The sequence below is a fragment of the Garra rufa genome, chromosome 7, assembly GCF_049309525.1.
Source record: "Garra rufa chromosome 7, GarRuf1.0, whole genome shotgun sequence".
NCBI lineage: Eukaryota > Metazoa > Chordata > Actinopteri > Cypriniformes > Cyprinidae > Garra > Garra rufa.
Genome location: NC_133367.1, coordinates 9410477 through 9426161, shown reverse-complemented (window position 1 = coordinate 9426161; position 15685 = coordinate 9410477). Strand labels below are relative to the sequence as shown.

Below are 15685 nucleotides of genomic sequence, written 5' to 3'. Positions count from 1 at the left end.
CAGACACAAATATTTCCACAAACACCCACATACACATGCATACACCCAAAGACACAAATATGCCCACATACACACAGATATGCCCATATGTACCCACAAACATATGCATACGCCCCAGACACAAATATTTCCACAAACACCCACATACACATGCATACACCCAAAAACACAAATATGCCCACATACACACAGATATGCCCATATGTATCCACAAACATATGCATAAGCCCCAGACACAAATATTTCCACAAACACCCACGTACACATGCATACACCCAAAAACACAAATATGCCCACATACACACAGATATGCCCATATGTATCCACAAACATATGCATACGCCCCAGACACAAATATTTCCACAAACACCCACATACACACGCATACACCCAAAAACACAAATATGCCCACATACACACAGATATGCCCATATTTACCCACAAACATACGCATACGCCCCAGACACAAATATTTCCACAAACACCCACATACATATGCATACACCCAAAAACACAAATATGCCCACATACACACAGATATGCCCATATGTACCCACATACGCATACGCCCCAGACACAAATATTTCCACAAACAACCACATACACATGCATACACCCAAAAACACAAATATGTCGACATACACACAGATATGCCCATATGTACCCACAAACATATGCATACGCCCCAGACACAAATATTTTCACAAACACCCACATACACATGCATACACCCAAAGACACAAATATGCCGACATACACACAGATATGCCCATATTTACCCACAAACATACGCATACGCCCCAGACACAAATATTTCCACAAACACCCACATACATATGCATACACCCAAAAACACAAATATGCCCACATACACACAGATATGCCCATATGTACCCACATACGCATACGCCCCAGACACAAATATTTCCACAAACACCCACATACACATGCATACACCCAAAGACACAAATATGCCCACATACACACAGATATGCCCATATGTACCCACAAACATATGCATACGCCCCAGACACAAATATTTCCACAAACACCCACATACACATGCATACACCCAAAAACACAAATATGCCCACATACACACAGATATGCCCATATGTATCCACAAACATATGCATAAGCCCCAGACACAAATATTTCCACAAACACCCACGTACACATGCATACACCCAAAAACACAAATATGCCCACATACACACAGATATGCCCATATGTATCCACAAACATATGCATACGCCCCAGACACAAATATTTCCACAAACACCCACATACACACGCATACACCCAAAAACACAAATATGCCCACATACACACAGATATGCCCATATTTACCCACAAACATACGCATACGCCCCAGACACAAATATTTCCACAAACACCCACATACATATGCATACACCCAAAAACACAAATATGCCCACATACACACAGATATGCCCATATGTACCCACATACGCATACGCCCCAGACACAAATATTTCCACAAACAACCACATACACATGCATACACCCAAAAACACAAATATGCCGACATACACACAGATATGCCCATATGTACCCACAAACATATGCATACGCCCCAGACACAAATATTTTCACAAACACCCACATACACATGCATACACCCAAAGACACAAATATGCCGACATACACACAGATATGCCCATATTTACCCACAAACATACGCATACGCCCCAGACACAAATATTTCCACAAACACCCACATACATATGCATACACCCAAGAACACAAATATGCCCACATACACACAGATATGCCCATATGTACCCACATACGCATACGCCCCAGACACAAATATTTCCACAAACAACCACATACACATGCATACACCCAAAAACACAAATATGCCCACATACACACAGATATGCCCATATGTACCCACAAACATACGCATACGCCCCAGACACAAATATTTCCACAAACACCCACATACACATGCATACACCCAAAAACACAAATATGTCCACATACACACAGATATGCCCATATGTATCCACAAACATATGCATAAGCCCCAGACACAAATATTTCCACAAACACCCACATACACATGCATACACCCAAAAACACAAATATGCCCACATACACACAGATATGCCCATATGTATCCACAAACATATGCATACACCCCAGGCACAAATATTTCCACAAGCACGCACATACACATGCATACACCCAAAAACACAAATATGTCCACATACACACAGATATGCCCATATGTATCCACAAACATATGCATAAGCCCAAGACACAAATATTTCCACAAACACCCACATACACATGCATACACCCAAAAACACAAATATGTCCACATACACACAGATATGCCCATATGTATCCACAAACATATGCATAAGCCCCAGACACAAATATTTCCACAAACACCCACATACACATGCATACACCCAAAAACACAAATATGCCCACATACAGACAGATATGCCCATATATATCCACAAACATATGCATAAGCCCCAGACACAAATATTTCCACAAACACCCACATACACATGCATACACCCAAAAACACAAATATGCCCACATGCACCCACTTACGCCCACAAACACACAGATATGCCCATATACACCCACAAACATACGCATATGCCCACAAACACCCACATACACCCATAAACACAGCCCACATACAGTATACCCACATATGCCCACAAACACACATTCGCCCATAAACTCCAGTATACGCCCAGAAACACACAAATATGCCCACATACACCCACAAACATACACATACGCCCGCAAATACACAAATATTCCCACAAACTCTCACATACACATGCATACACCCAAAAACACAGATATGCCCACATACAGTATACCCACGTACGTCCATAAACACACAGATATGCCCATATACACCCACAAACATATGCCCACAAAAGCACACATTCGCCCATAAACACCCACATACACCCAGAAACACACAGATAAGCCCTCAAACACATGAAGAAGAAGGCATGCATTAATAAACACCTGCATAAGCCCACAAACACACAGATATGCACACAAAAACACATGTATACGCCTACAAACACTGGCATACACCCTCAAACACACACATAGTCCATAAACACCTGCATACAACCACAAACACATGCATAGACCACAAATATTGTATTTGGAAACTGATGTATGTGAACTGTGAATCAAGTCAATTCAAATCTGCTTCGATAATCTACGTGTATTCAATATTTATTTCTATTTAATATATAAAATTTATAATCTGTTTGTTTAGGATGTGTGGTATGACGGTGCTTTTAGATGATGGTGGAAGTGATGAAGATTTTGACGTGGGTGACGGGATCCGAATGCTGCCGCCTCCCCCGGCTCAGTGTGACGGTGGGGTTTGGGGGGCCCGGCGGGGCCACTGCGGGTGTGTGCTGTGGACACTGGTGCTACTGCTGTGGAATGTCCTGTTGCTGCTGGTGTGTGTGGGGATGATGGTACTGGTCTTTAGCCTCATTTTGCTGCCCGCCACCCTACTGCTGTACGCCGGCTTCCTGTGCCACTCACGGGTAAATATGGCCTCAAACACACACAGACACCCCAAACAGATTCACCCACAGACACATGTTTATCCCACAAGCACATGCATGCACCTACAAACACATGCTTACACCCACAAACACGCATACATCCACAAACAAGCATACGCCCACAAACACACAGATTTACCCACAAACATCTGTAAACGGCCACAAATACGTACACATGTATACCCACAAACACATCTATACACCTGGAAACACACAGATATGCCTGCATACACCTACAAATACACATATACGCCCACATACACCGACAAACACCCAAACACACAAATATGCCCATATACACCTACAAACATACGCATACACCCACAAACACATACATACGCCCACAAACACCCGCATACTCCATAAACACCCGCATACACCCACAAGCACATGCATAGTCCATAAACACCCGCATACACCCACAAACACATGCATAGTCGACAAACACCCGCATACACCCACAAACACATGCAAAGTCCATAAACACCCGCATACACCCACAAACACATGCATAGTCCATAAACACCTGCATACACCCACAAACACATGCATAGTCGACAAACACCCGCATACACCCACAAACACATACATACGCCCACAAACACCCGCATACACCCACAAGCACATGCATAGTCCATAAACACCCGCATACACCCACAAACACATGCATAGTTGACAAACACCCGCATACACCCACAAACACATGCATAGTCGACAAACACCCGCATACACCCACAAACACATGCAAAGTCCATAAACACCCGCATACACCCACAAACACATGCATAGTCCATAAACACCCGCATACACCCACAAACACATGCATAGTCCATAAACACCTGCATACACCCACAAACACATGCATAGTCGACAAACACCCGCATACACCCACAAACACATGCCTAGTCGACAAACACCCGCATACACCCACAAACACATGCATAGTCCATAAACACCCGCATACACCCACAAACACATGCATAGTCCATAAACACCCGCATACACCCACAAACACATGTGTAGTCCATAAACACCCGCATACACCCACAAACACATGCCTAGTCGACAAACACCCGCATACACCCACAAACACACGCATAGTCCATAAACACCCGCATACACCCACAAACACATGCATAGTCCATAAACACCCGCATACACCCACAAACACACAGAGATGCCCACAAACATCTGCATGCACCCACAAACATCCACATACACTCTTCAAACACAGATATACCTGTAAACACCTGCAAAATTATGTTTATTAACAAGGTTCGGGAGTAGCACCTCACCTCCGTTCCATGACGGTTTTCTAGCATCCCACCCTCACCCCAACACCTCACTCTCCATTTAAGTCATCCCAGTTCGGGATGGGGGTGGGGGGGGGGGTTCTCTGGGTTCGGGCTCCATCCTGAGCTCGGAGCCCTCCCCCTGGACAGTACTCCAAAAATGCTTATTAAATTGCGAACTCGTGAACAAAAACACCAGCAAAAACACGCATACACCCACAAAAACCTGCAAAATCATGCATTTACCCACAAACATCTGCATACACTCTTCAAACACAGATATACCTGTAAACACCTGCATACAACCACAAACACCCATATACGCCCAAAAACACCAGCAAAAACACGCATACGCCCACAATCACCTACAAAAACAAATGCATACACCCACAAAAACACAGAGATGCTCACACACATCTGCATATACCCACAAACATCCGCATACACCCGTCAAACATAGATATACCGGTAAACACATGCAAACACCCACAAATGCACTCACAGACACCTGGATACACCCTACAATAGGGATGGTTTGATACACGTCAAACATACCAGTGTCTGTCAGCACTAAGCAGATTCGTTTAGTCTCCCCACAAAGGTGATAGGGATGATCACTTCCATTTGGAATTTGTCCGAGAACCGAACGGTACTGATATCAAACGTATCAAACACCATCCCTACCCTACAAACACACACGCCACCAAAGACGGGCAAAAACACGCATACGCCCACAAACACCCTCAAAAACAAGCATACGCCCTTGCCCACAAACATCTGTATACACCTGTATACACCCCACATACACTCACAAACACACACATAAACCCCCGTACAAAACACACATACACCCAGAAACACACAATATCCTGATGTTCAGATTCTGTTTCTGCAGGTTGTGGCCTCACAGGCCGCTTTCTGCCGTTACCTTGACGACAACAGCTGCTCCGCCCTCATCATCCTGGGCTTTGTCATGATGTCGCCGCTGGTGGTGGTTGCTGCGGCGACGTTCTGCGCCGTCCTCCGGCGGCTCCACCTTCTCTTATATTTTCAGCCAATCACAGAAGCATGGTATAAAGGGCGGGGCTTGGGCTGGAGGCGGGACATCCACGCCTGGGTTTGACCGACAGACACGCATTTATAGTGTGAAGATGAACGGGTGAGAGACTATAACAGGACTGTAACACTATCTAGTAACACCATGTACATAGTATACCCCTGAAATCAGACTCAGAACATGTTTTTCAGAATCCTGTTTCAAGTGTTTTCACATGATTGAGAAATTGATGTAAAATTGAAGACTAAGTGTTACTGTATATTTGAATTGTAAATGTGTTATTATATTACATTTTATGACGATTTTCTTTCCGCACATGCTAATTGTGTTTGTGTCTGTGTGATGCTGTCATCTCTACTGAAAATATCTCTTTGTTCTGAAGAAAACTTAAATGTAACGCAGTCTAGCTGTTACCAAACCACTGTTCGGCTGGTTTATGAGTGAGTGCATTAGTCTAGAGGCGTGTTTAGTCGCTCATGACATGTTTATATTGCAGAATTGTGAATAAAGCGACTCAAATCAGATCTGTGGTTGGACTTCCTTTGGTAAGCTCTTGGTGAAATCTGAAGCGCGCATTTAGATCAGACATGTCCCATAAGCCAGCGCTGTCAAAATATCCCACAATTATAAATTCATGAGGCTCAGAAATATTCCTCTTATATAGAGCAGAAGAGAGGACGCTCAATCATCCACAAACTCTAGAAACTTCAGCTTCAAACTTTCTCTGATGAAGGTACATACAGTATTCAGCATCATGATGTGGACTGAGCTATGTGTTTGAGGTCAGACTGTGTGTGGTTTACAGATTAACTTCTTACTCTGGTCAGTTTGACCTGGACACTCTCAGTGTGTGATTTGCATATGCTAAACTCTTAATGCCTAACCCCCCCCCACACACACACAGTGATTTATCACCATGACAACCGGCAGCAGCTGGACCTTTGCCATGGCAACATAATGGGACGAGAGAGGGTTGAGCTAATGACAAATAATGACAACCAGCGCAGAGACAATATATGGAGAGAGAGAGAGAGAGAAAGAGAGAGAGAGAGAGAGAGAGAGAGGGGGGGGGGTGGACGTGCACGAGTTTCTCACATTTCACTGATAACTAGACAAACTTTGGGTTTGCTTGAGAAAGCATAGCCTGAACGTTTAAAGCAGTTGTAAAAGCTTGAAGTTTGAAAATTGCATGATCAGGAAGTTGCTAGCATGTTTTTAACATGATTAACATATAGATTGGAATGTTTTGATAGCATGATTAGCATGTAGCTAGCATGCTGATAGCATGGCTAGCATGTCATCATGTTTTAACCATGATTAACATATAGTTTGCATGCTGCTAACATGTTGTTAGCATTATTAGCATGTTGCTAACATGATTAGCTTGTTGCTAGCATGTTTGTACCACGATCAACGTAGTTAACATGTTGCTAATCATGTTTCTAGCATGATTAACTTGTTAACATGCTTAACATGAAGTTATCATGTTGCTAGCATGATCCTACCATGTTTAGCATGTTGCTTATGTGTTGTTAAGATGTTTCTAACACGATTAGCATGTTTCTAGCATGTTTGTAGCATGATAATGTCATTAAGCATTAAGTTAACAATGTTGCTAGAATGTTTATAACATGATTAGTGTAACCCCTCACACCCGGGACCCTACCGCACCCGCTCCAAGCAGGTCTTGAACCCGGGTCTCTGGCACGGGAGGCGGACACACTAACAAGGAGGCTAAAGGCTGCAACCTCTAGCGTCAGTGGCTAGTGCGTCTCTTGAGATCGGGGAGTGAGGTTTACCTGCACAACACCTCCTAGCTGGCCTCTGTTACATTAGCATGTTGTTAACATGTTTGTAGCATGATTATCATGACATTAACACACTTATAACAAGATTAGCATGACATTAACATGTTTCCCAGTATGATTAGCATGCTACTAGCATGATTTTAGCTTGATTAGCATGTCACTATCATGTTGTTAACATGATTAACAAGTTACTAGCATGTTTCTATCATGAATAGCAAGCTACTAGAATGTTCTTAGCATGATTTTAACATGTTTAGCAAGTTACTAGTATGATTAACAAGTTAATATCATGTTGTTACCATGATTCTAACATGATAAGCAAGTTATTAACATGTTTATAGCATCATTAACAAGTTACTAGCATGTTTCTATCATGGTTAACAAGCTAGACTTTTCTTAGCATGATTTTAACATGATTAGCAAGTTACTAGTATGATTAGCTAGGTATTAGCATGATTCTAGCATGATTAATAAGTTACTCGAATGTGGTTATCATGATTCTAACATAATTAGCAAGTTACTAGCATGATTAGCGAGTCACTAGTATGCAGTTAGCATGATTCTAGCATGATTAAAAAGTTACTCGAATTTAATTAGCATGATTCTAACATAATTAGCAAGTTACTAGCATGATTATCATCTTGCTGGCATGTTGCTAGGATGTTTCTAACATGATAACCTTTGCACCTTTACTTTACTGCCATTTTGCATTTTTATAGAAATAAAAATAATTTACTGCAATTGGAAAATGTAAGCTACAATTCTAAACTGAAAACATCTGACAACAGCGTTACCAGGTCTATTTGATATAACTAGCCCAATTGCCAGTCAAGAACAACCCAAAATAGTGCACTGACCATATCCCAAATATTAAAACTTATATACTTAATTTCCATATCTAAAATACACATTTTACAGTAAACACAGCTCAAAGGCTTCCTACCAGTGGCCTTCACAAAACCTAATATCCAGCATCGTTTTATCATAGGTAGAATGTAAAATATTTAAATACAGGCATTTTATTGAAATTATTTCTGCAATATTTAAAACCTTTAAATAACTGGGGGAATTAAACCCATGGCAGCAGTTTAAAAGTAGACCAATTCCGTGAGGAAAAATCGCAGACTTGGCAACCCTGCATCTAACAAGAGCTGCTGGAGTCGATGTCATTGCACACGAGTATGAAATTTTCGTCCGAGATTTTTGCACGTTAAAAAATAAATACAGGCTATGTTAATCGAGTTTACACACTGCCTCTGAAACTTTCGTCCGTCATAAAAAATTTGGATCATAATAAGCACTTTGAGGAAAGGACGATTATGAGAAAACTAAAAATTAAAACGCATACGAAAATCGGACTCAGTGTGTCAGGATGTCACCACTACCACATACCGGAGTCACACCCTCAGAAGAACCTCCCACTCGTTCAAGATCACCTGATTACTGATTATTAGCACCTGACTCCACTTACCACACCCTATAAATACGCACCTCATTCAGTTACTCACCATCTGGTCTACAGATCGCACTCCATGCTATGCTGCCCCTCTGGATCCTGTTTGGACTCTGTTTCTCTCCTCTGTGCCGGCTGACTACATTACCATTACTCAAGGACTGTTCAGATAAGACTATCCATCTTTCAAACCAACATTGCAATTGCCTAAAACTTACCTGCTGTTTTAATAAACTTAACTCATTCTTATACATACTTACCTCCGTCTCTGCATCCGTCTGTGTGTGTGACAGAAGACCAGATCGTACCGAAATGACCACCGAAGAAGCCACTGCACCAAACCCTTTCACCGAACTCATCAACGTTTTCAAGGCGGCTCTCACACCATCTCCACAGCCGCCATCTGCCTCAGGAAGTCCCATGGCCATTCCTACAACGTTTGCTGGAGAAGCGGCTGAGTGCAGCGGTTTTCTACTACAGGTCGATTTATACATCCGGATGCAACCACAACAATTCCCCACGGACGATTCCAAGGTAGCTTTTCTCATCTCTCTGTTAACCGGCAAAGCATTACAATGGGCCAAGGCCATCTGGAATGCAAATAATCCCATCATTCATTCTTTTGAGCAGTTTACCAGTCATTTTTCCGAAGTATTTAGCACCACGACCAGTATACTCACAGTCTCAGACCAACTCTTCCGGCTACAACAAGGATCTTCTTCGGTGCACGAATACACTCTTCATTTCCGCACGCTGGCGGCGGCTAGCGGCTGGAACGAGATCGCTCTGCTAGGAGCTTACCGACAAGGCCTTCATCCAGACATTCGAGCAGCTATGGCGCTGTATGACGATTCCATCGGGCTAGAGACTTTTCTACAACGAACCACTCGAGTTTCCCAGCGACTAGCCGCCTGCCAGCCCTCACAAACCGCTCCTCAGCCCGCTACGGTGGCAGCTTGTCCTCCAGTACCAGAACCCATGATTATCGATTCCACTAGACTCTCCAGGACGGAACGTCAACGCCGTATCACCTCTGGACTCTGTATATATTGTGGCCAACCCGGTCATATTCTGCACAACTGTCCAGTCAGACCCCCACGCCCAGTGGTGAGTACAATTCAATCAGAAATACCGACTGCTCAACTTACCTTAATTCCAGTAACAATTCATACTGCCGAACGCCATCTCTGTCTCTCTGCTCTTATTGATTCAGGTGCGTCGGGTAACTTCATCTCCCAAGACTGTCTAGAGAATCTTCAGTTACGCCGACAACGACACTATCCAGAGTATGCTGTACGTACTATTCAAGGAAAACCACTGGGACGTGGGCGGATTCGGTATTCATCACCAACTGTCACTCTGCAAGTAGGATTGTTTCATCAAGAAAGGATTAAATTTCTGGTACTGGAGCATTCCACCGTCGACATCATCCTCGGTCGTCCATGGCTACACATCCACCATCCGGAACTCCGCTGGGATCCCTGTGACATCATCGGCTGGAGTAAGCACTGTCTCAAGAATTGTATGTCCTCTCAACTACCTGTTTCTGGCTCTCTATCCATAGCTTCTACAAAGATCGAAAGCCCCGATACGGAAATCTCGGTCGAAATCCCAGCGGAGTACATGGACTACGAGGATGTATTTAGTAAACAAGCTGCCACCCATCTTCCTCCACACAGGCCATGGGACTGTGCTATCGATCTACTACCTGGAGCTCAACTACCCAAGGGACGGGTATATCCATTGTCCAACCCGGAGCGCCAGGCGATGGAGGAGTACATTCAAGAGGCTTTAACACAGGGATTCATTCGCACATCTACCTCACCGGCCGCTTCCAGCTTCTTCTTCGTGGGTAAGAAGGATGGGGGTCTCCGTCCCTGTATAGATTATCGACAACTCAATTCTCAAATAATTCAACAGCCTTATCCACTACCACTCGTTCCTGCCACCCTCGAGGAACTCCGCGGAGCTCGCATCTTCTCCAAGCTGGACCTGCGGAGTGCTTATAACCTCGTTCGTATTCGGGAGGGAGACGAGTGGAAGACGGCCTTTATAACACCCACTGGCCACTATGAGTACCTGGTTATGCCCTACGGTTTGTCCATCAGTCCCTCAGTCTTCCAAACGTTTATGAACGAGGTGTTCCGGGAGTTTCTACATCAGTTTGTAGTAGTCTATATTGACGACATTTTGATTTACTCCCGGAACCAGGCCGAACATCGCCAGCACGTCCGTCAGGTCCTCCAAGTCCTACGTCAACACCACCTATTCCTGAAGCTGGAGAAGTGCGAGTTTCACAAGACAGCGGTACAGTTCCTGGGCTATAACATCAGCTCCGAGGGTGTGCAAATGGACCAGGCTAAGGTGCAAGCCATTCAAGATTGGCCTCAACCTCACACCATCAAGGAACTGCAAAGATTTCTGGGTTTCTCCAATTTCTACCGCCGGTTCATCAAGAATTACAGTTCCATCACTGCACCTCTGACCTCCCTCCTTCGTGGAAAACCCAAACACCTTAGTTGGAATTCCCCTGCCCTCGAAGCTTTCCACCACCTAAAGAAGATTTTCAGCACTGCTCCTCTTCTGCACCACCCGGATCCGGAGCGTCCCTTCGTGGTCGAAGTCGACGCATCTACCATCGGCGTCGGAGCAGTGCTGTCCCAAGCGGCTGGTGACTCCTCACTCCTCCATCCCTGTGCCTATTTCTCCAAGAAGCTGTCCTCGGCGGAGCAGAATTATGACGTAGGCAACAGAGAGCTATTAGCCATCAAGCTCGCCTTGGAAGAGTGGCGTCACTGGCTGGAAGGGGCTAAACATCCAGTCACGATCATCACCGACCATAAGAATCTCCAATATCTCCGTGAAGCTAAACGGCTCAACCCAAGACAAGCCAGATGGGCATTATTCTTTACTCGATTCCAGCTGAAGATTACCTACCGTCCAGGATCAAAGAACATACCCGCAGATGCTCTATCCCGACAATTCTCCAGTGATGTCCACATTGAACCTGACTACATCCTTCCCCCTGAGATCATTGTTAGCCCCATCCAGTGGGACATCGACACCTGGATCCAAGACGCCACTCTCCAAGAACCTGCTCCGCCTGAGTGTCCAGAAGGTAAGATCTATGTCCCAAGCTCCCAACGACAACACCTTCTGGACACGGTACACCAATCTCCGGGCTCTGGACATCCAGGTAGTAGAAGGACCCTCTCGCTGCTCCAACCTCGTTACTGGTGGTCCAGTATGGCCCGAGATGTCATCAGGTACGTCCAGAGCTGCTCAGTCTGTGCCACAACTAACACCTCTCGTCATTTACCCGCAGGAAAGCTGGTGCCTCTCCCTGTTCCAGAGCGACCCTGGTCCCACCTCGGGGTCGACTTCGTAACGGACCTTCCCAACTCCGAAGGAAACACCTGTGTGCTCGTTATAGTGGACCGGTTCTCCAAAGCGTGTAAACTGGTTCCCCTACGAGGTCTCCCTACGGCCTTGGAAACCGCCGAGGTCCTTTTCCAGCACGTCTTCCGTCACTTTGGTCTCCCCGAGGAAATAGTATCGGACCGGGGTCCTCAATTCATCTCTCACGTATGGAAAGCCTTTTTTAAATCTCTCGGTGTGTCTGTCAATCTTTCCTCAGGATATCACCCGCAGACCAACGGCCAGACTGAGAGAAAGATCCAAGAGCTGGGACGTTACCTCCGGGCCTACTGTTCGGATGACCAACACAGCTGGAGCAGGTTCCTCCCGTGGGCCGAGTACGCACAGAACTCTCTACGCCAAGATACCACCGGCCTGACACCCTTCCAGTGCGTACTCGGTTTTCAGCCTCCGTTGTTCCCCTGGACGGAGGAACCCACTCATGTTCCAGCTGTAGACTACTGGTTTCGAGAGAGCGAGAGAGTGTGGGACTCAGCTCATCGTCACATCCAGAGAGCCATCCGTCGACACAAGGACTTCGCCGATGCTCATAGGAGAGCTACCCCATTATACCAGCCTGGAGACAAAGTGTGGCTCTCCACCAAGGACATCCGGCTAAGGCTACCTTGTCGCAAGCTGAGTCCCCGCTATATTGGTCCGTTCGAAATCCTGAGGCAGATCAATGAAGTCACGTACCAGCTTCAGCTCCCACCCAGGTACAGAATTCACCCCACCTTCCACGTATCACTCCTTAAACCATTCTTTCCCTCTGCCACAGAGTCCACCGGAGCTGAAGCTGGACCTCCTCCTCCAGAGATCCTGGATCAACCATCTATCTACACCGTGCGAGAGATCCTGGATTCCCGACGTCGAAGGGGACACTTGGAATATCTCATCGACTGGGAGGGGTACGGACCTGAAGAACGTTCCTGGGTGGTTAGAGACGACATACTTGATCCTCAACTCCTGGCTGATTTCCATCAAAACCACCCAGATCGTCCTGCCCCTCGCGGTCGTGGTCGCCCTCGACGTCGGAGTAGGGCGTCGGGAGCCGCCCCTGGAGGAGGGGGTAATGTCAGGATGTCACCACTACCACATACCGGAGTCACACCCTCAGAAGAACCTCCCACTCGTTCAAGATCACCTGATTACTGATTATTAGCACCTGACTCCACTTACCACACCCTATAAATACGCACCTCATTCAGTTACTCACCATCTGGTCTACAGATCGCACTCCATGCTATGCTGCCCCTCTGGATCCTGTTTGGACTCTGTTTCTCTCCTCTGTGCCGGCTGACTACATTACCATTACTCAAGGACTGTTCAGATAAGACTATCCATCTTTCAAACCAACATTGCAATTGCCTAAAACTTACCTGCTGTTTTAATAAACTTAACTCATTCTTATACATACTTACCTCCGTCTCTGCATCCGTCTGTGTGTGTGACACAGTGTGCACGGGTCGAAAGTGAGGAGAGATGAAAAAATAGACCATGCTGGAGGATGCTCGATCTTGTGCTCATAGACAAATATCTATTATAAGATGTGCTGCTCCCTTTACACAGAGCGTGCGTTATCGCAAAATCGAAACTAAAAGTAAACAGCGCGAGCACTCAGCGAATAAGCGAATTCGAAGCGATATCAATAGCTTGCATGTTGAAAGTGCGAAAATTATACAATATGTGACCCTGGACCACAAAACCAGTCATAAGGTTAAATTTTACAAAACTGAGATGTATGCATCACATGAAAGTTCAATAAATAAGCTTTCTATTGATGTATGGTTTGTTAGGATAGGACAATATTTGGCTGAGATACATCTATTTGAAAATCTGGAATCTGAGGGTGCAAAAAAATCAAAATACTGAGAAAATCACCTTTAAAGTTGTCCAAATTAAGTTCTTAACAATGCATATTGCTAATCAATAATTACATTTTGATATATTTATAGTAGAAATTTTACAAAAAATCTTCATGGAACATGATCTTTACTTAATTTCCTAATGATTTTTGGCATAAAAGAAAAATCAATAATTTTGACCCATACAATGTATTTTTGGCTATTGCTACAAACATACCCCAGCGACTTAAGACTGGTTTTGTGCTCCAGGGTCACATATTAGAATGTTTGCGGGTGCATCCAGTAAAAAAAAAAAAAAAATTTGGACCCCCGTGGAGCCGGGCCTGTGCTGAGGTGTGGCTAACACTCGTCATCTCCAGCTGTTAGTCAGAGATCTGAGTCTCCAGCTGCTGTGGAGTGTGTTGTTGTGCTGATTCTCGTCTGCCCCCCGTGACTCTCATTTCTGTCTCTCTTTCATCGACGACGAGGAGCTATTGTGTGAGGATCTTCATCATGGACCCGTGTGACGACACCCTCTTGACCCGCCGCCGCTGATCCTCACTGAACACAGACACAAACAGCTTATTTCCTGTCCTCGTGTCACATGACTCAGAGAGAAACTCTCAATTAAACAAATGCTAATGAGATCTAGTCTGCTGCTGCTGTTCTGACAGTTAATTAGCTCCTCAAGACTTCGCAGACCTAAACGAGCACTGGAGTCGATCCCGTCCACCCACCACACGATCTAAATGACCCTCCACACCGCCGCTCTCATCCCATAATGCACCGCTCCGTCTCTTATCGTGCGACACGCCGCAAGCTCTTATCGGCGCTCCACTCTCCTCAGCTGGAAAATTGCAGTTCGGCGGCGGCCGGAATCCTGATTAGAGTCGAGCGTGGGGCTCTTTAATGCGCTCCTCTGGCGCGTGATTAACGCCTCGCTGCTGTCGACCGTTTGTCAGGGTTTAGGGCGTCTGGAGATGCTGATTTGTGAGATCTGGGTGTGTTTATGAAGTCCTGCACTGCAGTGGTTGTTCATCATGATCTCCCTGACTGATCAAAATTATTGCTAGAGAGAGTTTAGTAGAGTCTGATATCGGTAGGATCATGTCAAAGCTACACCCTTGAAACTACAAGCGATGTCTGACTTTGGAAACTATAGTTCTCTCCTTAAACATCAGAGATCAAACAACAGATTCATGAGTTTGTCCAAATCTCACA

The 15685-nt window shown here is 45.1% G+C and overlaps 1 protein-coding gene across 1 annotated transcript; it reads left to right on the top strand.

Moving 5' to 3' along the window:
• The first annotated feature begins 3293 nt into the window (after positions 1-3293).
• Positions 3294-6407, top strand: LOC141337807 (transmembrane protein 88-like). Its single transcript, XM_073843395.1, has 2 exons — positions 3294-3572; positions 5781-6407. The coding sequence occupies exons 1-2, from the start codon at positions 3294-3296 to the stop codon at positions 6006-6008; spliced, it is 507 nt and encodes a 168-aa protein (XP_073699496.1). The 3' UTR covers positions 6009-6407.
• The last annotated feature ends 9278 nt before the right edge of the window (positions 6408-15685 follow it).

Coding starts and splice junctions, on each gene's coding strand:
- LOC141337807 (XM_073843395.1), top strand. CDS start 3,294: ATGTGTGGTATGACGGTGCTTTTAGATGATGGTGGAAGTGATGAAGAT. Junction 3,573..5,780: donor GCTTCCTGTGCCACTCACGG/GTAAATATGGCC, acceptor CTGTTTCTGCAG/GTTGTGGCCTCACAGGCCGC.